General features: G+C 48.7%; 1 protein-coding gene across 4 annotated transcripts in view; it reads right to left on the bottom strand.

The window, feature by feature from the left end:
* usp30 (ubiquitin specific peptidase 30) overlaps positions 1-11,826 on the bottom strand; it is a 38,277-nt gene extending 26,451 nt beyond the window's left edge. For 2 of the 4 annotated variants that reach the window (XM_086012050.1, XM_086012051.1), the window contains exons 1-4: positions 11,663-11,825; positions 9,062-9,171; positions 3,705-3,887; positions 534-637 (exon numbers count right to left, since the gene is read on the bottom strand). In XM_086012050.1, the coding sequence (XP_085868176.1) occupies positions 534-637; positions 3,705-3,887; positions 9,062-9,171; positions 11,663-11,748 (483 nt within the window). In that variant the 5' untranslated portion in view covers positions 11,749-11,825. Of the gene's footprint in view, positions 1-533; positions 638-3,704; positions 3,888-9,061; positions 9,172-11,657 lie in introns of all 4 variants that reach the window. The other 2 variants (XM_086012053.1, XM_086012052.1) reach the window with 2 other exon arrangements.
* Between the last annotated feature and the right edge of the window lie 9,835 nt (positions 11,827-21,661).

Genomic DNA, 21,661 nt, shown 5'->3' with positions numbered 1-21,661 from the left:
GAAGGTTGAGTGTAAGCCAGTGATTGGTTCAGTAAGACTCCATAGGTTTTGAATGGGAGTAAGGGTACAAGAAGGGGGGTCTCGACAGCCACACAGTGTAGAAGATTGGAGTCGATTTTGGCAAATTCGGGGAGACACTCAGGAGGTGGAGACGGGTCAGAGGGAGCAGAGAACTCTTTGTTTTATCCAAGGCATAACGGGGTAGTATAACTCTTCATTATACCCTGTAATCTGCTGCTTAAGATACAGTAATTGTATTGATCCTTGCTTGTGCTGAATAAAGTTTAATCACAGCTACCAATACGGGTCAATGTTGAATCATTTGGAATAATAGCGGTCCCAAAAAGGGGAATTCTCACAAACTACTGATGGAACAGGGAGAAACTCTACAGCTCAGCATCCATCGCTGAAAGGCACTAACCAAGCGAGTTCCCCCCGTACTATCAGTGATTGTGCACATTTATAAAGCTGTCTTGCCATTTACCTGTGACAATACTGGATGACCACAGGCCCTTTGATATCGTGCTGTTTACCTGCTCTTCGAATGAAGACATCTGCCACTTGTACATCCTCAAGATATCCAGGAGACTTCCTGCATCCACCACATCCTCTGCAGTCTCTTCTCCATTGGATAATACTAGCAGCAGAGAAGGAGGAAATAAAAACACTCAATGTGCAGCCATCCCCCGCCCCTCAAGCTCACCCAGCAGTTGGGAGAGCTCAGCCATAGAATGAGCTCCCTGCATCGTAACCGCAGCTCAGCAGCAACAGAACGCCTCGTTTAAAGAAAGACTTGCATTTCTACAGCGCCTTTCCCAACCTCAGGACGTCCCAAAGCCTTTTACAGCCAATGATGTACTTTTATACGTCTATGGTAATCAACGTACTTTGCAAACACTGACAAAAGAAGCTTTTGGAAATTACGCTGTTCAAAACGTTGAATTCCCGAACGTATCGGGCAAATCATACTGCAAACATCTACATTTCTAACTACCGTCAAATGATGAAAGCAAAGTACTGCAGGAAATCTGAAATAAAAACAGATATTGCTGGAAATACTCAGCAGGTCAGCGCTAACGTTTCAGGTCGATGACCCTTTCGCCAGAACTGGAAAAAGTTAGAGATATAACATGGGACAAGTAAAGAAACAAGAGCTGGGTCTCGAAGAGGTGTAAATGGGAGTAGCAGAACCATCATCCCTTTGGTCATTTAATCTCTCCTGCCTTCCAGCCTATCACACACCTTCCCTTTTGTTATTTCCACCCCCCCCCCCCCCTTTTCTTGCCTCTGTACTTGCTTAAAACCTGTTGCATCTCTAACCTTTTCCAGTTCTGACGAAAGGTCATCGACCTGAAACGTTAACTTTTGTTTCTCTCTCCACAGATGTTGCCTGGCCTGCTGAGTATTTCCAGCATTTTCAGTTTTTATTACTGTCAAATGAACTAGTCCAGTCTGCCATAGGTAGAGAAAGGTTTTTTTTTTTTTTTTTTTTTAAAAAGATGCTCATTATCCAATCCCTGGCTTGTGTTGTGTCAGCTCAGCTTAACCAGGATGACGAAAGAGGCAACACAATTCACCTCAGTGCTGCTGAGCTGGTAAGGGGAAAGACAATCGGCCACAGTTTCTGCCTCTGATGGCTCCCCATTTACCCCAGTGGGTGTGAGAGAGTGTGGCTATCAGATGAAGACATGATCAGGCTCAGCTGTGATGCCTCCCACGGGTGAACGGACCAGTTACGTTCACACGTGAAGAATGCCCACTTGGCTGATGTACCAGGAGGAGTGCTGGCTCCCGTTGGACTGCACCCAAGCAGGAGTCAGCACCCTTATGAGAGAAGGAAAGAAAATGGGAGAAGAAAAATTGCTCACTACTTAGGGTAGTTCAACCTATAAAATAATTCTGTTTTTTTTTGGAAATTTAACCATCTGAAGAAAATTAAAAAAGATCTGGAAATGGAACGGATGCCCGACACACAGAAATCCACGACCATAGAATGCAGCACAGAAGGAGGTCGCACAGGAGAGACCTGGTGACCAGGGGGAGAGGAGGAGACCTTCACTAGATTGATTCCTGGGATGAGGGGGTTGTCCTATGAGGAGAGATTGGATCTATATTCTCTGGAGTTTAGAAAGATGAGAGGTGATTTCATTGAAACATATAAAATTCTTTGAGGGCTTGACAGGGTAGATGCTAAGAGGCCGTTTCCCCTGGCTGGAGAGTCTAGAACCAGGGGTCATAGTCTCAGGATAAGGGGTCGGCCATTTAGGACTGAGATGAGGAGAAATTTCTTCACTCAGAGGGTGGTGAATCTTTGGAATTCTCTACCCCAGAGGGGTGTGGAGGCTCCGTCGTTGAGTATATTCAAGACTGAGAGCGATAGATTTTTGGGCACTAAGGGAATCAAGGGATACGGGGAGAGGGCGAGAAGCTGGATTGAGGTAGAAGATCAGCCATGATCTTACTGAATGGCGGAGCAGGCTCGGGGGCCAACAGGTCTACTCCTGCTCCTAATCCTTATGTTCTTTTTCGGGCCATCGTGTCTGTGCCGGCTCTTTGAAAGAGCTCGCCAATTAGTCCCACTCCCCTGCTCTTTCCCCACAGCCCTGCAAATGTTCCTTCGAGTATTTATCCAATTCCCTCTTGAAAGTTGCTATTGAATCTGCTTCCACCGCCCTTTCAGGCAGCGCGTTCCAGATCATGACAACTGGCCGAGTAAAAGAAAGACTCCTCATCTCTCCCCAGCTTCAAGAGTCTCCAGACCAAGCTGCTGAGAGCCAGCGTCGTACACCAGAGCCGCACCCAGGAATGCTGCAACACCCTGGATCACACAATGACAGGTCTGTGCCTGTGATTTCTCTCAGTGAGCCTCTGGTTTCAATCATGCCAAGTGCAGGGCAGACACACGCAAAGAAAATAAATGACAAAACCAATAGTTCTCGTAAAGATTTTTTTTTTTAAACTGCAGAATAATGGAAATCTGAAATAAAAGCAGAAAATGTTGGAAATACACAGTGGATCTGCCAACTACTCATTTAAGAGTAATCAATAACCAGGGGAGCTTAGATTTAAAGAAGTAATTGGTCGGATATTTAGAGGGGAGTTGAGGAGAATTTTTTTTCACCCAGAGGGTGGTGGGGGTCTGGAACTCACTGCCTGAAAGGGTGGTAGAGGCAGAAACCCTCATCGCATTTAAAAAGTACTTGGATATGCACTTGAAATGCTGGAACCTACAGGGCTACGGACCAAGAGCTGGAAAGTGGGATTAGGCTGGATAGTCCTTTGTCAACTGGCACAGACACGATGGGCCGAATGGCCTCCTTCTGTGCCGTAAATATCTATGATTCTATAAACCCTGAACAAAACAATATGATCTCCGGTTAGTAATTTGTCTGTGATGAACAATATTTGAATAAATCTCAAGCAGTAAAGGAGGAATTTTGAAAGATTGGGTAGTACAGTGGGTTAAACAAAACTCAGCCATGAACCATTAATACAGCACAACACGAGACTAAATGCGTGACAAAAATGGGTCATAATGCTATGACCAACATTAAAGATGAGTTTCCTATCGGTATCTCTGCTGGTCCAGAATCCTTTTTCTGCCTCCCTACCTCCCCCCCCCGTCAAAAAAAAGACATGTACCGTAGGCCGTCAGAACTTTGAATTTTACCTCACACCCCCCCCCCCGCCGCCCAGTATCTCACCTCGGAGTAACCGGAGAAGCGTGACAGAGAGATACGGACAGCGCTCTTCCTGCGGACCATCCAAGTTGTAACGCGTAGTAAAATCATCGAGCCAGCGAATGAAGGACGGACAAGCAGCCAGACCCTGGACCAGGGAGTTCATAAAGCAGGTGTTTCCCAGGTTCAAGAGGCCGGGAACGAGGCCTGGAAAAGAACAGCATCCAGCGACACGATGAGCTCTTAGCAAATCAGTTAGTAAGTCGTCTCTTTAATAAAAGCGGGCTGCTTGGGTGCACAGCATGGCGCCTCGCAGGCCGCATGCGTAATGTTTAAATCGCTGCTCCCTTTAAGTTGCAGACATCGCGGATCCAAATCTGATTAAGCATGTGTCCATCGAGGAGGCACAAGCATCGAGAACTGCCCCTGCCAAGCTTCCAGTGAGTAAGAAGCATAAGCTACCGTAGGATTGAGCTGCCTGGGCCCCACGGGCCGGATTACCAGGGATCAAGGGGCCACATGCAGCCCACAGGCCATAGTTTGAACAACCCGAGTCTGTAGATTCTCTCTCCAAAAAGTCCTGCGTATTTGTCATGCTGCATTCATCACACTTTGTTGCAAATGCAGGACAAACGTAAAGGAAAGAAAGTCATCTCACCCAGGAAGCTGAAATTTACTGACTTCAAATTGACCCGAGGAATTATAAAATTACCTACAATTATTTGAATTCCCACAGGGTGTACCGGGGGCAGTGGTCTTAAAGGGACAGGCCACATTAATATCTAAATATCACGAGCATGCTGCAGTCCATGCCCGAGATTCAGATGTCAGGGGAGATTCTCTAATAAATTTAAAAAAAAACAAGTACCCATATTCCCTGACTGATAAGCCTTGCAGGTCTCCCTGCTCCCGAGCCCCCCCCCCCCCACAGGAGGCAGCGTAGAGACAAGCAAGAAGTTTCGGGTTCATCTTTCCGACTATTAATTCAGCTGCTCCACGCTGTCAGAATCGATGACTCGTCCAAGCTACTCCACCTCAGTGCTTAAGAGTTTGAACAATTGAGAGTGCGAGAAAGAGACAGGCAGAGAGAGAGACAGGCAGACAGAGAGACAGAGAGAGAGACAGAGAGAGAGACAGAGAGAGAGAGACAGACAGAGAGAGAGACAAAGACAGACAGAGAGATAGAGAGATCTTACCATCAAGATTAGCTTTAAATATTAAACAGTTACAAAAAGTCATGATTTAACACAAACCATCACTCCGTCCATGCCAGTTGCTGGTTTAAAAAGATATTTTTTGATTAAAGAGTGAGTACTGATGCTAACACTGGGGGAGTATTAGCTTGGCAAGGTTATTGAGTCTGACCGTTTGACGGAGCTGAATTAGCACACCCAGCCAATGCTGATTCATCCCCCCCCAACCCCCACCCCCCCCCCCGATCGATGACTACAATAATTCAGCCCCATAACAGTCGGCTGACCTTAGTAACTCCTTGAAGCCAGCATATCCCGACAACGCCATCGGAATTCACTGGCCAAGAAAAGAAAAATAAAATGCGTGTGCTTGTTTATTGGGTGAAATTTTCCGCTCAAGGTGAGGGACGCTAGGAAATGGGACGCTCTCGTACTGAAGACGCCCAGTCTCTGCACCAAGCACTCCCAGGGTCAGGTGCTGTGTGGTAAGATGCTGAGAGAGGCCCTGTACCAAAATCAGAACAGAGCCCCTTACTGCCCCGGCTGAGACATTGGTCCATACCAGCCAGCCTCCGGCCTTCTGAGCGAGATTACCAATTCGTGCCCGAACATGGGGGCCCACATGGTGACTGGCACTGGATTCGAGAAAACCCCAAAACTCGTTTCTCGTAGGATCGGTACAGCCAACAGACAGAGGTGTGCATCCTCCCCCCACCCCAGTCTGAGCTAGATTCACAGAATGATACAGCACAGGAGGAGGCCATTCAGCCCATCGTGCCTGTGCCAGCTCTGTGAAAGAGCCATCAAATTAGTCCCACTCCCCTGGCCTTTCCCCACAGCCCTGCAAATTTTTCCCCTTCAAATATTTATCCAATTCCCTTTTGAAAGTTTCTATTGAATCTGCTTCCACCGCCCCTTCAGGCAGCGCGTTCCAGATCACAACAACTCACCGAATAAAGAAATTCTCCTTTCCCCTCTGGTTCTTTTGCCAATCACCTTAAATCCATGTCCTCTGGTTACTGACCTCTCTACCACTGGAAACAGTTTCTTCTTATTTACTCCATCAAAACCCTTCAAGATTTTGAACACTTCTATCAAATCTCCTCTCTCTAGGAACCAACTAGGGAACAGGCTAGTTTAGATCTAGTATTGTGTAATGAAACAGGGTTAATTAGTAGTCTTATAGTAAAGGATCCTCTGGGGAAGAGTGATCATAATATGATAGAATTTCATCTTAAGTTTGACAGTGATGTGGTTATGTCTGAAACGAAGGTCTTTAAAAAAGCCAATTAATGAGGGGTGAGTTGGCTGAGGTAGAGTGCGAAATTAGTTCAAAGATATAATGGTAGATAAGCAATGGCAAACGTTTAAAGAAATAATCCATAATTCTCAACAAATATACATTTCCTTGAGGAATAAAAACTCCACTGGAAAAGTGGCATACCATGGCTAACTAGAGAAGTTAAGGATAGTATTAGATTAAAAGAAGACGCTTACAAAGTTGCCAAAAAGAGTAGGTAACCTGAGGATTGGGAGGGTTTTAAAAATCAGCAAAGGATGACCAAAAAATTGATAGAGGGAGAAAACAGAATGAGAGTAAACTAGCAAGCAATATAAAAACAGATTGTAAGAGCTTTTACAAGTGTGTAAAAAGGAAGAGAGTAGCAAAAGTAAACATTAGTCCCTTAGAGACTGAGACAGGAGAAATTATAATGGAGAATAAGGAAATGGTAGAGACGTTTAACAAATGTTTTGTGTCTGTCTTCACAGTAGAAGACACAAAGAACATAGCAGAAATTGTGGGGAACCAAGGGTCTAATGAGAGTGAGGAACTTACAAAGTAATTAATTTTAGTAAAGAAAAAATACTGGCGAAATTAATGGGACTAAATGCCGACAAAATCCCCAGGACCTGATGGCCTACATACTAGGGTTCTAAAGAGGTGGCTGCAGAGATAGTGGTTGCATTGGTTTTGATCTGCCGGAATTCCCTAGATTCTAGAACGGTCCCCATGGATTGGAAGGTAACATGTGTAACGTCACTGTTCAGCAAAGGAGGGAGAGAGAAAACAGGGAACTACAGGCCAGTTAGCCTGACATCAGTAGTAGGGAAAATGCTAGAATCTATTATTAAGGACATGGCAACAGGACACTTAGAAAATAATAATAGGATTGGGCAGAGTCAACACAGTTTTATGAAAAGGAAATTGTGTTTGACAAATCTATTGGAGCTTTTTGAGAGTGTAACTAGCAGGGTAGATAAGGGGGAACCAGTGGATGTATTATATTTGGATTTTCAGAAGGCATTCGATAAGGTGCCACACAAGTGGTTGTTACACAAGATCAGGGCTCATGGGATTGGGGTAATATATTAGCATGGATTGAGGATTGGTTAACGGACAGAAAACAGAGAGTAGGAATAAACGGGTCATTTTTGGGATGGCAGGGTGTAACTGGTGGGGTGCCGCAAGGATCAGTGCTTGGGCCTCAGCTATTTACAATCTATATCAATGATTTGGATGAAGGGACAGAGTGTAATGTATCCAAGTTTGCTGACGATACCAAGCTAGGTGGGAAAGTAAGCTGTGAGGAGGACGCAAAGTGGCTGCAAAGTGATATAGACAGGTTGACTGAGTGGGCAAGGTGGTGGCAAATGGAGTATAATGTGGGGAAATGTGAAATTATCCACTTTGGTAGGAAGAATGGAAAAGCAGAATATTTTTTTTTTTTTTTTTTTAAAAAGGTGAGACTAGTAAAGGTTGGTATGCAGAGGGATTTGGGGGCCCTTGTACACGAATCACAGAAAATTAACATGCAGGTACAGCAAGCAATTAGGAGGGCAAATTGTAGGTTGGCCTTTATTGCTAGGGGGTTGGAGTATAAGAGTATGGAAGACTTGCTGCAATTATACAGGGCTTTGGTGAGACCACACCTGATACAGTTTTGGTCTCCTTACCTAAGGAAGGATATACTTGCCTTAGAGGGAGTGCAACAAAGGTTCGCCAGACTGATTTCTGGGATGAGGGGGTTGTCCTATGAGGAGAGATTGAGTAGATTAGGCCTATATTCTCTGGAGTTTAGAAGAATGAGCGGTGATCTCATTGAAACATACAAAATTCTTAGTGGGCTTGACAGGGTAGATGCTGAGAGGTTGTTTCCCCAGGCTGGGGAGTCTAGAACTAGGGGGCATAGTCTTAGGATATGGGGTCGGCCATTTAGGACTGAAATGAAGAGAAATTTGTTCACTCAGAGGGTGGTGAATCTTTGGAATTCTCTACCCCGAGGACTGTGGAGGCTCAGTCGTTGAGTATATTCAAGACAGAGATCGATAGATTTTTGAATATTAAGGGATATGGGGATTGGGCGGGAAAGTGGAGTTGAGGTCGAAGATCAGCCATGATCTCATTGAATGGCGGAGCAGGCTCGAGGGGCCGAATGGCCGACTCCTGCTCCTGTTTTTTATGTTCTTAAGTTTCTCTAAAGGAGAACAATTCCAATTCCCAGAGGGAAAACTCTAGGGTCTTTCTGCACCACCCACTGCCCCCCCTCATTTTTTTTCTTTTAAAACTGGCGAATCAAAAGACCGTTAATGTTAATCATTTGATTTTAAAAGGATTCCGATGAAAAAAGCACCCTCTTTAAATACTTGATATATGCTGGGGGGGGGACCAGGTTAAGGAAAAATAAACTACCAAATGGCATAGATCGCAAGGCACTAATTATGGCGGCCAACAGCAAGTAGTTCATTTTTGAGCAATATTAAACGATTTGTAAATTTTTATGCATAGTTTACATTAATTGTTAAAACTTTATCAGGCAGGCAGCGATGTTGGGTACAGGCTGCACTCACAGTAAGGTCATACGTTTTGATTTCACGCCAAAAAGACACATTCTGCCACATCAATGCGTCACCAGGACACGGAGAAAAAACCGAGTGTTGCGACAGTTTAAATGAAGCATTTATTTGTCTTAAGTTAGAGAGGGGAACATAAACCCTTGAGCACAAGCACTGGTACAGGTGGAATGCGTGCTGTATAAAGACACTGTCAAAAAGGAAAAGATGAAATTCAGGCCAGGCCAGTTCCAAACAAAACAAGAGGCCGTAAAATATAAGCAGGAAAAGAAAACGGCTGGAAAGGGGTGAATTCTCGAAGCGATTTCTGACAGTCACGTTCCTCGGGTACAGTACCTTTCCGGCGCTTCTTTCTCTCAGTAATTGGTCCCCATAGTACATAGATGCTGGCTGCCAGCGCTGCAGCAATTCCTCCAATAACACCCCAGTTCTTCATCATTCTATTTCTGCAAAATAATAAATGGAATTTTATTTATTTTTTGACAAATTTCACTCCTTCTCCTCGCAGGGGGGACGGACTGATTTGTTTCTCGGCTCCATGGGCGCCTTCTCCAACTGAGTGCCATGCGTAAGCTTAAGACAGGGAGTAGTGATGGGCTATTCGACTGTGGGAGCTGCTCGGCATCCACGTATGCACTTCCCACTCCCCCCCGCCCCCAGAGTTTCGCTGGCTGGTGACTGGGAAGGCCAATTGCTGTATCCCCCTCACCACCCCCCCCTCCCCACCACCCGTAACCTGGCTGCGGTCAGCACAGGCCTTGAAGCAATCCGTGGTTCAGTTGCAAACAACCTTAACAGCACGGTAACTGGAGTTTTCCTTTCAAATTTAATTTCAAGAGCTTCCATTGGTGTTTTGTCTTTTAACCGCGCGGCGGCCCCCAACTCCCAAGTGCAGCCCGTTCGCCAGTATTTGGAGACTCACTGATTTTGGTTTAAAAATATAGTGCATTTTGTCGCACATGACTCTGCAAATTAAATACAGCTCCGCACCTTAAAACAGATTTTCTATTTCTCTCTTTTTGATGGTGAAGCTCACTCAGTGCAGCCCTGCGAGTAAGTCCGGCTTTCAATCAGCTGCCCGCTTAACTTTCCCACAACTAATGCTGTTTAAACTAAAGGCTATCGTTCAAATGCTTGTCCTTACCATTTTCATTATTGTTTGAGCAATTCGTCTCCTGCAACTACATCAGAAAACCCAAGTAGAAAAGAACAACTGCATATTGTTTGCGCTGGCAAGCCTCTGGAATTAGTTACCGGAGAATGATCTGAATAAGTGATGAGTACAATGGGATTCGCAAGAAATTACAGATGAGGAAGGCTATTCTGCCCATCCAGTGACAGCCCCTCCCAGTGCAGCATCCAATAAGTTCTTTAATGATTCCAGGGTTTTTAACCTCACTGCTCTTTCTGGAACTTTATTTAACATGTTGGTTCAAGAGACAACTCGAAGAACTTGCATTTCTATAGCGCCTTTCACCACCTCAGGACATCCCAAAGCGCTTTACAGCCAATGAAGTACTTCTGAAGTGTAGTTACAGCAGCCCATTTGTGCACAGCAAGCTCCCACAAACAGCAATGAGATAATGACCAGATAATCTGGGTTTTTTTCCCCCAGTGATATTGGTTGAGGGATAAATATTGGCCAGGACTAGCTGCATATTGGTACAAAGATGACGAGGCAAATTGGTGAAGTTAAGATCATACTAAAAAGGAACTGGCTTCTTAAGCCATAGAATTTTATAAAGTTCAGTTTGGACAGCACCCCACTTCCCTAATGCGCTGCCATCACTATAAAAGGGGAGGCACTTGCTGACTGTCAGGGTACATTTGGACAATTAGTCCTGCTATCCAGTGATCTATTCAAAATAGTATCTGCAGAAATTGAACCATCCAGTGCGGAGTGCATCGAGTGGTAGACTCATACAGCACAGGAGGGCATTCGGCCCATCGTGCTTTCGCCGTCTCTCTGAAAAAGCTGTCCAATTGGTCCCGTTGCCCCCTCACTGAGTTAAGTGAGCTCAGCTGGAGCAGCAGTGGGGCGGCAACAACTTGCCTCAGCACCCCAAGGGTAGCGAGAAGAAAATCTGTGGCGAGTGTCTCACCTCCTGACTCCCCAAAGCCTTTCCATCATCGACATAGCAGAAGTCAGGAGTGTGATAGAACACTCTCCACTTGCCTGGATGAGTGCAGCTCCAACAACACCCAAGAAGCTCGACACCATCCAGGACAAAGCAGCCCGCTTGATTGGCACTCCATCCACCACCTTAAACATTCACTCCCTCCACCACCAGCATACCGTGGCTGCAGTGTTTACCATCTACAAGATGCACTGCAGCAACTCGCCAAGGCGGCTTTGGCAGCACCTCTCAAACCCGCGACCTCTTCCACCTAGAAGGACAAGGGCAGCAGGTGCATGGGAACACCACCACCTCCAAGTTTCCCTCCAAGTCACACACCATCCTGACTTAGAAGTATATCGCCGATCCTTCATAGTCGCTGGGTCAAAATCCTGGAACCCCCTCCCTAACAGCACTGTGGGAGTACCTTTACCACACCGACTGCAGCGGTTCAAGGCGGCGGCTCACCACCACCTTCTCCAGGGCAACTAGGGATGGGCAATAAATGCTGGCCTTGCCAGCGACGCCCACATCTCATAAACAAATAAAAAAAAGATCTGCCAGTGTCCTCTCTCTCTCCTCATCACACCTCCTGGAAAGAGACGCTGGGCACAAAACCTGGCTTGGCGGCGATGCCCCCAACAGTCGAATAGCTCGCAGATACCAGCTTGTGGCCGGAGCTTTGAATAAAATGGTTCCTCGACGATCAGAAGAGCGGGGGAGAGGGGGAAGCGCCTCCCGTCCAGCGCGGGAGGGTGGTGGGAAGGAGGAACTCCCAAGCGAGGACGTGTGTCTGCCGCAGGCCCCGGCCTCACCTCACCTCACGGCGGATCCGCTCTGCAGGAACTCCCGGACCAGCCTGTCGCCCGCCTCCGACCTGGTCCCGGGACCGGGCCCACTCCGCATCCCCTTCCCCGTCCCCTTTCCCCTCCGGGCCTGGCACACGCTTCCCCAAGCCGGCAACAACGACCCTCCCCCGGAACCAAAAATCACGGCCAGCACCGCCCCCCTGCCGCCCGGACTGAAAACAGCGAGCACCGCGCGCCCCCTGCCGCCCGGACTGAAAACAGCGAGCACCGCGCCTCCCTCTCGGAGTGGCGGCCGGGTCCTCCCGCTCGCTGGGTGGCGCTGTGACTGTCCCCACTCCCAGTGGCCCAAAGCTGGAACCCAGACACCAGCAGGGGGCAGGCTTTGGCTTCTGATGTCTGCCTCGTTAAGGATTGACAGACAAGCAATACAATACAATACAATACAAATCGCTTTATTGGCATGATAAGGTACATCTTATGTTGCCAAAGCATCAAAATACATTTATGGTTGAACACATAAACGCGGTTCCATTCATACAGTGTATAAACAGGTATATCCCTGAGTTTATAAATATATTAGGAATGGGAGCACGGTGGCATAGTGGTTAGCACTGTTGCCTTACAGCGCCAGGGACCCGGGTTTGAATCCGGCCTCGGGCGATTGTCTGTGTGGAGTTTGCACATTCTCCCCGTGTTTGCCTGGGTTTGCTCCGGTTTCCTCCCACAGTCCAAAGATGTGCAGGTTAGGTTGATTGGCTATGATAAATTGACCCTTAGTGTTAGGGGGATTAAATACGTGGGATATGTGTTGGTGTAGGGGTTACGGGGATCGGGTGGGATATGTGTCAGTGCAGGCTCGATGGGCCGAAATGGCCTCTATCTGCATTGTGGGGTTTCTGTAAAAAAAAAACCTGCTGAGATTTCTCAGGAGTTTTGTTTTTGGAAACTCTTAAACACCATGATGGGATTTTTTTTGTTAGCTGGCCAAACAAAACCAGTCACTGTAGGATGTCCAGTGATGGAGAGGTTCATTATTGACAGAATGAGAAAATTACCCTCCTGAACACATATTCGTGACTGGCACCCCATCCGCTGTGGCTCAGTGGGCAGCACCCTCGCCTCTGCGTCAGAAAGTTGTGGGTTCAAGTTCCACGCCAGAGACTTAACAACAACAACTTGTATTTATAGAGTGCCTTTAACATAATAAAACATCCCAAGGCGCTGCATAGGAATATTAAAAGACAAAAAAAATAGACACTGAGCCACGTAAGGTTAAACTAGGGCAGATGATCAAAGAGGTTGGTTTTAAGGAGTGTCTTAAAGGAGGGGTGGAGAGGTTTAGGCAGGGAATTCCAGAGCTTAGGGCCCAGGCAACAGAAGGCACGGCCACCAATGGTTGAGCGATTATAATCAGGGATGCTCAAGAGGGCAGAATTAGAGGAGTGCAGATATCTCGGGGGGTTGTGGGGCTGGAGGAGGTTACAGGGACAGGGAGGGGCGAGGCCATGGAGGGATTTGAAAACAAGGATGAGAATTTTGAAATCGAGGTGTTGCTTAACCGGGAGCCAATGTAGGTGAGCGAGCACAGGGGTGATGGGTGAACGGGACTTGGTACAAGTTAGGACACAGGCAGCCGAGTTTTGGGTGACCTTAAGTTTACGTAGGAGGCCAGCCAGGAGTGCGTTGGAATAGTCAAGTCTAGAGGTAACAAAAGGCATGGATGAGCGTTTCAGCAGCGGAAGAGCTGAGGCAAGGGCGGAGACGGGCGATGTTGCAGAGGTGGAAATAGGCGGTCTTGGTTATGCTGTGGATATGTGGTCAGAAGCTCATTTCAGGGTCAAATATGACACCAAGGTTGTGAACATCTAGGCTGACACTCCAGTGCAGTGCTGAGGGAGTGCTGCACTGTTGGAGGTGCCGTTCTTCAGATGACCATTAAACTGAGGCCCCGTCTGCTCGCTCAGGTGGATGTAAAAGATCCCTCGGTACTATTTTGAAGAAAAGCAGGGGAGTTATCACTGGTGTCCTGGCCAATATTCCTCAATCAACATCACTAAAAACAGATTATCTGGTCATTATCACATTTGTGTTTGTGGGAGCTTGCTGTGCGTAAATTGCACTGGTTCCGACATTACAACAGTGACTCCACTTCAAAAGTATTTCATTGGCTGTAAAGCACTTAAAACCCTGAGGTGACAGGTTCTATATAAATCAAGTCTTTCTTCCTTTAAACATTCACTCCCTCCACCACCGGTGTACCGTGGCTGCAGTGTGTGCCATCTACAAGATGCACTGCAGCAACTCGCCAAGGCTTCTTCAGCAGCACCTCCCAAACCCGCGACCTCTTCCACCTAGAAGGACAAGGGCAGCAGGCACATGGGAACACCACCACCTCCAGGTTCCCTCCAAGTCACACACTATCCTGACTTGGAAATATATCGGCCATTCCTTCATCGTCGTTGGGTCAAAATCCTGGCACTCCCTCCCTAACAGCACTGTGGGAGTACCTTCACCACACGGACTGCAGCGGTTCAAGAAGGCGGCTCACCACCCCTTCTCAAGGGCAATTAGGGATGGGCAATAAATGCTGGCCTTGCCAGCGACGCCCACATCCCAGGAATGAATTAAAAAAACATGAGAGGAAAACCTCCAGTGGTGGGAGTTGAAAGGGAAGGGGTGTGTGGAATGTACTAAAGCCCATCCTGGGGAATGCTCACTTATTCCCGATTCAGTCTCACTCTCCTGTCTATTCTGGACTCTTCAGCACCGCTTGTCTCTCTCCAGCTCCCGCTCTCCCATTCCCCTCTCCAGCTCCCGCTCTCCCATTCCCCTCTCCAGCTCCCGCTCTCCCATTCCCCTCTCCCAGCTCCCGCTCTCCCATTCCTCTCTCCAGCTCTCTCTCCCATTCCTCTCTCCAGCTCTCACTCTCCCATTCCCCTCTCCAGCTCCCGCTCTCCCATTCCCCTCTCCCAGCTCCCGCTCTCCCATTCCTCTCTCCAGCTCTCTCTCCCATTCCTCTCTCCAGCTCTCACTCTCCCATTCCCCTCTCCAGCTCCCGCTCTCCCATTCCCCTCTCCCAGCTCCCGCTCTCTCTCCAGCTCTCTCTCCCATTCCCCTCTCCAGCTCCCGCCCTCCCATTCCCCTCTCCAGCTCTCACTCTCCCATTCCCCTCTCCAGCTCCCGCTCTCCCATTCCCCTCTCCAGCTCCCGCCCTCCCATTCCCCTCTCCAGCTCTCACTCTCCCATTCCCCTCTCCAGCTCCCGCTCTCCCATTCCCCTCTCCAGCTCCCGCCCTCCCATTCCTCTCTCCAGCTCTCTCTCCCATTCCCCTCTCCAGCTCCCGCCCTCCCATTCCTCTCTCCAGCTCTCTCTCCCATTCCCCTCTCCAGCTCCCGCTCTCCCATTCCCCTCTCCAGCTCCCGCTCTCCCATTCCCCTCTCCAGCTCCCGCTCTCCCATTCCTCTCTCCAGCTCTCTCTCCCATTCCCCTCTCCAGCTCCCGCTCTCCCATTCCCCTCTCCAGCTCCCGCTCTCTCATTCCCCTCTCCAGCTCCCGCTCTCCCATTCCCCTCTCCAGGTCCATAGTGATTTTCCAGGGTGGTCGTCGAAATGACGTGAAAATGCTTATCAAGCACTTCTACCGAATAGAAACACAGCGTGTGTGTGCTTAAAGGTTTCTTGCAGGAGCAGAGCGTGCGGACTGAAGCTATAAACCCAATCGGTAAGGTCATGGCAATGGGCGAAAGCTTACTGACCCATGGGTCCGTCCGTCATAAGACAATGTCAGTGGAAAATCGATTCCCGACACTCCTTAAATGCTGCAACAAAAATGTTGCAAACAATCAACAGGTTGGGGCGGATCCACGGAAGAACAAACTAGCCATTTCTGGTATGGGCCCTTCCTCAGCCAGTTTATACCAGTACAGTCTTGTCCATTCTCTCCACAGATGCTGCCTGACACGCTAAGTGTTTCTAATTTCAGATTTCTAGCACCCACTGTATTTTGCTTTTTGTTCACTTTTTTTGCTGCACCCAACAGGATTTGCTTTTAAGTTCCTTTTACCATCTGGTCTCATTATACACTCAGATTGGGCCGATACTCTCTGGAGTTTATAAGAATGAGTGGTGATCTCATTGAAACATACAAGATTCTGAGGGGCGATTGACAGGGTAAATGCTGAGAGGTTGTTTCCCCTGGCTGGAGTGTCTAGAACTAGGGGGCAGAGTCTCAGGATAAGGGGTCGGCCATTTAGGACTGAGATGAGGAGGAATTTCTTTACTCAGAAGGTGAATCTTTGGAATTCTCTGCCCCAGAGGGCTGTGAATGCTGAATTGTTGAGTATATTCAAGGCTGAAATCGGTAGATTTTTGGACTCTAGGGGAATCGAGGAATATGGAGTGTGAAAGTGGAGTTGAGGCCGATGATCAGCCATGATCTTATTGAATGACGGAGCAGGCTCGAGGGGCTGTATGGCCGACTCCTGCTCCTAATCCTTATGATGGCGTGTGAATAAATTACTTTACACTATTCGCCTTTGATAATCTACCGGTTCGAATGCTGGTATAGAATCCCACAAGTGGCCAGTCTGCAGCTTCTATCTGAATTAAAAACCTTGTATAAGATGTGGACTTCCTGCCCACCAGCCTTGTTCTCAGGGTTTTTGCCAGTGGGTTTTGTTCTGGCACTTGTCAAGGTGCAGTTACAGGCTCTTGGCAGTAGGTGGCTCTGTGAGTATCTGCAGCGGCTTCACTCTATCGCCATCTAGTGTAAATGTAAAAGAAAACCTCTCTTCAACACTGCAGGCAACTGACTGACAAAATATACTGAGCATGAGAATTGGTGCAACAATAATTGGTGACCCTACAGCAGCCTCTGAAGCAAAATGGGGTAAGGATGCATATTAAAAGAAAGTAAGACTTGCATTTATATAGTGCCTTTCACAGCCACCGGACATCCCAAAGCACTTTACAGCCAATGAAGTACTTTTTGAAGTGTAGTCACTGTTGTAATGTAGGAAACGCGGCAGCCAATTTGCGCACAGCAAGCTCCCACAAACAGCAATGTGATAATGACCAGATAATCTGTTTTTAGTGATCTTGGTTGAGGGATAAATATTGGCCGGGACACCTCCCCTACTCTTCTTCGAAATAGCGCCATGGGATCTTTTACGTCCACCTGAGAGAGCAGACGGGGCCTCGGTTTAATGTCTCATCCAAAAGACAGCACCTCCGACAGTGCAGCGCTCCCTCAGCACTGCACTGCGAGTGTCAGCCTAGATTTTTGTGCTCAAGTCTCTGGAGTGGGACTTGAACCCACGACCTATCTGACTCAGAGACAAGGGTGCTGCCCACTGAGCCACTGGCTAACACTCTATGTTATCTGTCTATGGGTTATGGACCATGGATTGGCTGACATTCCAACTTGCTTGCCATTAGGTGAGTTTTTTTGCAGATCTAAAGAGGAAACACCTAGAAAGAGTGGCACAAAGATGGCCAGGTAGACCCACAGTTACCAAGGCTGGGTGGGGGGCCAAGGCATGATCATCTTCTTTTCAGGAACAGTGTGAAAGGATTCACAGTCTGACTGGCTGTGTTAACGCTCCTTCCATGGCCATAACCATCTTCATACCAGCCAATAGGGTGGGCAGTCCTATACGGTCGGAGGGTTTTATAGGCTTCCATAACCCATACAATGAGGGGGGGGGCCACACCGGACACGAGTATCCCACTGGATGTCAACCCAGAATTTAAAGCCAGAGCGCCGACTCCACTCGCCGGGACTGTCTGGTGTGGGATTCGAACCCGACACCTTCTGGCCCAGTAGGCGGGAGTGCTACCACAGCTCCAAAGGCTCACTCCAGGGGCTGTGATAAATAATCCATTTGAAAAGGGGTCCTTCAACCAAAAAAGGTTTGCAAACCAGTGAACTCGAGTGACCTTGGTCTTTACTCATCTTACAATTGCTAAGTTCCTGTGTTCCTAATGATCTAAAACGCTGACACTAATAGCTTCAAATGTATTAGGAAATACTGGTAAGAAACATAAACAGTATTCGTAATCATTCTTTTTAATCTCTAAATAGATTAGAGCTTTTTAAAAGCAGTAAGGCCAGGAGAAGCTGCTGCTTTGCTTTTACGGAAATAAGTGAGTGTGAAAATGGAGCAAGACTTGGGAACGACCTGACACACGGTCGCCATAGTTTCTCAGAGGACGTGGCATTGGTTGGGCTGTGCACCGCTCGGATCGAGGAGGTGCCATCGCAGCAGGGCGGAGTGGCACTGTCGCTTGCAACCTAATCAGCGGAGTGTGCGTGGAGGGGATAGACTGGGTGTTATAAATCTCATCATCAAGAAACTACTCGTGAAATAACACTGGATGGCCAGCTGGTGGCGCCGTCCAAAGAGTATAAATACTCGGGCGTGGGCCCAGCTTTCCAGGGACATTTTGTAAGACAAGGAACTAGTGAAGTACAACTAGACCTCCATGTTCTGAAACAAGTTGATTAAAGCCTTGCTTTATACTCAAACCAAGTGTGTAGTGAGTTTTATTACATCACTGGGCATCTTGCAATCAATTCCTGGACAATCAGCGGAGACAACGCGCCAACAGCGTCACCTACCTTTGGCAAGCTGGCCAGTGGTGCCACCGACAGCGTGGGAGAGGGGGAGGGGGTGAAGCGATGGAACCTGCGCCGGGCCAGGCAAGAAAACCAAAGCCGAGCCAAATCCTCCCTGATCTCGAAAAGGTGGACTAACACCCGCGGCCTGCGGTTGTCAGGCACGGCTCCGGCGGACCAGCTGGAAAGCATTTCCCAGATGGGACCCGTTTGTCAGACCCTCCGGCTATCGCAGCAGCAGCAGATTCACAACAGCAGTCCGACTGCAACTTGGCCAGCGAGGCAGCCGCAACCGCACTGGCCAAGTCCAGCAAATGGGTGAGGGGAGACTCCTGCACATGACGCCGACTGTGGGGGGGGGGGGGAATAAATTAGGGGACGGACCTAAAACAGCACAGATCAACCGCCGCAGTCTCAGCTGGCCGACGTGGGCCTGATTGCAACCCAACCAGTCGTGCGGGTGGGGCAGCTGAAATGCCCCAAGGTTACCGCCCTGCCCGAAAGCCGCCCAGACCCTGGCGGGCCCAGTTTTAACGGTCGGTGCGGGACCCGAGGCGAAGCTGCCCGGCCCAAAGCCGATGGAGCCCTGATTCACCGAATGCCTAAAATCAGGGTCCGACGACATCCTCGGGACCCCAGCAGCAACGTTAACTTTGGCCCCACGCGGTGAATGTAGATCTCACCCTGCCCCGGACTGCTCCCCTCCACCCCCCCCCCCAACCTGTAACACTCCCTTCCTTACCCGAGAGCTGGCGGGCGGCCGATTCCCACCCACTTAAAATCGTCACGGCCGCATACCGCCTGGGCGGGCGTGAAACTAACCCTAACCCCCGCTGGCAGTTAAATTTACACCCCATTGATTTAATACCATATACGATCTGAAATGTTTTAGAAAAGGTGATGACGGGGACCACTAAGACTGCAGGTAAATGGATAATGCCTCAAAGCTGGTGATAATTCCTTGTAATAGTTTAAGAGAAAGATTCTTTGTTCAATGAGGCTGCAGTGACAGCTGGGGTTAGATTTTCGTGGAGCCGTCAGGTGGGGTTTCAGGCGTGTGGGGGGGGGAAATCCTGAATTTGGGGGTCCCGACACCATCCCGCCCAAAACCCCGCCCCACGTAAGTTTCAGGGGCGGCGGGTACCCGCCCCGCACTGGGACCCGCCGAAACCAGGCGGGAAGGGATTAGTGCCAATTAACTGCCTGTTAACAGGTAGTTAACAGGCAGTTTTTAGCCTAATCCCTATTTTGAGGGGTTTCGTGTGGGTTTCCCCGATGGCTCCAAACCACGCCAGGTTAGAGCAGGTGGGCCGTCGGGTTGAAGGAGTTGGAGGGGTCGCGATGTCGGCGCTCAGGTGAGTGATGGGTGCATGAGTGTAAAGGTAAGTGTGTTTGGTGTGTCTAAAGTGTGTAAATAACTTTTACTCACCTGTACTTACCTTCACAGCCTTTCTTCCTGTAGCCGTCAGGAGCGCATCACTCAGCCGGAACTGAAAGCTGAACGGCTGCAATCTGTCAAAAGTGACAGCCTTCAGCTTTGAGTGCCGGTAAGAGTTCTAACTGAGTCTGTGCAGAAGGACTCATGTCAGAATTCAGATTGTCAGTGTTAGACAGTTTCAAACAGCTGTGAAACACTGATAATTGGCCTGCTGAGCCCGCTGGGTGGGCTCAACAAGGTCAATCAAGGGAAAATCGCCAGGATTGGCCGGACGTCGAAGTAGGCGGGTCAAAAACCCGAAAGGGGAAGTCCCGCCTTCTTCCCGACAGGTTCGGGAAAATCTACCCCATGGAGTGGGAGACAGGAAACGCCTCATTGTGCACTGGGATGTGCTTCTCTCAGATGAGGCTGAGGCTCATTGTTACAGGGAGCTTTACTCTGCATCGGAGCTGCACTGTACCTGCCCGAAGAGCGCTTGGTACCAACATCTCCTGCCTGAAATAGAAAAGTGAGCATTCCCCAGCACCCATACCCCTCACCTCGAGCACAAAAATCATTTAAAGACTTTTTTTTTTTAAACGGATTCCGACAGTGCTGCCTTTTTATCACCTGTTTCACCAGGCTTGTAAACAATAAAAGGTCTCTCTGTTTTGTCACAACTACATATGTATTACTTCCTGGAAGGGCAACTAGGGATGGGCAATAAATGCTGGCCTTGCCAGCGATGCCCACCTCCCATGAACTGATTTTTTAAAAAACCCATGTTGAACCGTACACGGTAAAATTGCTTCCATTGCTTTTAGTGAACCCATCTGCAGTTTTTTCAGTAAAACCATTCATCGCAAATTCTAAAATGTTAACGCTAGTGTGTGTAAGGACAACCGCTGTCTAAACCAAGCAGGTCTAAGCTTGGGCTCCAGACTAATGCTGGTCCCAGCCTGGCCTACTGCTGCCTTCCAAAATGGTGTCCTTGAGAACCTGGCTCGTACCTCAGCTACTGTGTGAAGTTGCTCATTCATCGAGTTAGTCAGAGTCTGGGTTAGCGCAGAGCTCCTGATTTTAATCATTCTGCACCAACCAGTTTCTTTTTGTTGGGTAGAAGGAAGCAGACGGGAAATGGTGGGGGGGGGGGGGGAGGTCAAGCTCGGGCCAGAAGTGGCTCGCAGTATTGTTGTGGAGCCACGAGGAGCACGCCTGCTCTTCACGCCCCAATGCTAAGGTTAAGTGTTAAAATAAGGATCGCTTGCCATTCCATCGGCAGCCTCCACCTCGAGTCAGATTCCACTCCATTGTGCCATGGAGACTAAGGGGGAAAAATTCGGTATCGCCCATTTTTGGGCGTTATTATCGGCCGGTCGCAAAGTTTAGCGCCTGGCGCTAATTATCGCCTCCGACTGGAAAATTTGTCTCTATCACCCTGGAGGTGATTTGAGCGCTAAATCAGGTGCTACACACCTCTCTTAAGGCGCTAACGTTGGGGAGCGAGGCGCTACCTCAGAACGCTACCGAAGCTCAGGCGATGTCCGTTACCATGGAAGACAGACAGACTGGCGCCGTCCAGTTCTTAAAGGGGAGGGGCCATCTTGCTGGCCAGCCACACCCTGCTCATTGCAGTCTTGAATCTTGGCCTGGAGAGACCTCGAAAGCAATTATGTTGGAAGCGCTAATGGATAGGCCCAGGTGACGAGCTCGGCACTTAGGAACCTCAAAAGTGGTGCTGAGGCCAAAACTCCTTAGGACAGCGTTAAATCTCTCCAGACGTCTCTTTCCCTCTCAACCTGCGTGTACCAAAAATTGTCAACAAGGCAGGAAGTGCCCGCATTTAAATAGCGCTCCCCCAGCCCCTTCCCAACTTGAAAATGTTCCCATCTACCTGTCGCTCCTAGCGGCAGGTGGAAAGGCAGGGGGCACGGCTCAATATCCGGTCCGGGGCGCTACCGGGGCGTTGCACGCTCGA

The sequence above is a fragment of the Somniosus microcephalus genome, chromosome 19, assembly GCF_052327205.1.
Source record: "Somniosus microcephalus isolate GS21.2 chromosome 19, FLI_Smic_1.0, whole genome shotgun sequence".
Taxonomy (NCBI): Eukaryota; Metazoa; Chordata; class Chondrichthyes; order Squaliformes; family Somniosidae; genus Somniosus; species Somniosus microcephalus.
The sequence above is the reverse complement of the archived record's forward strand: the minus strand, read 5'-3'. Positions and strand labels throughout refer to the sequence as shown.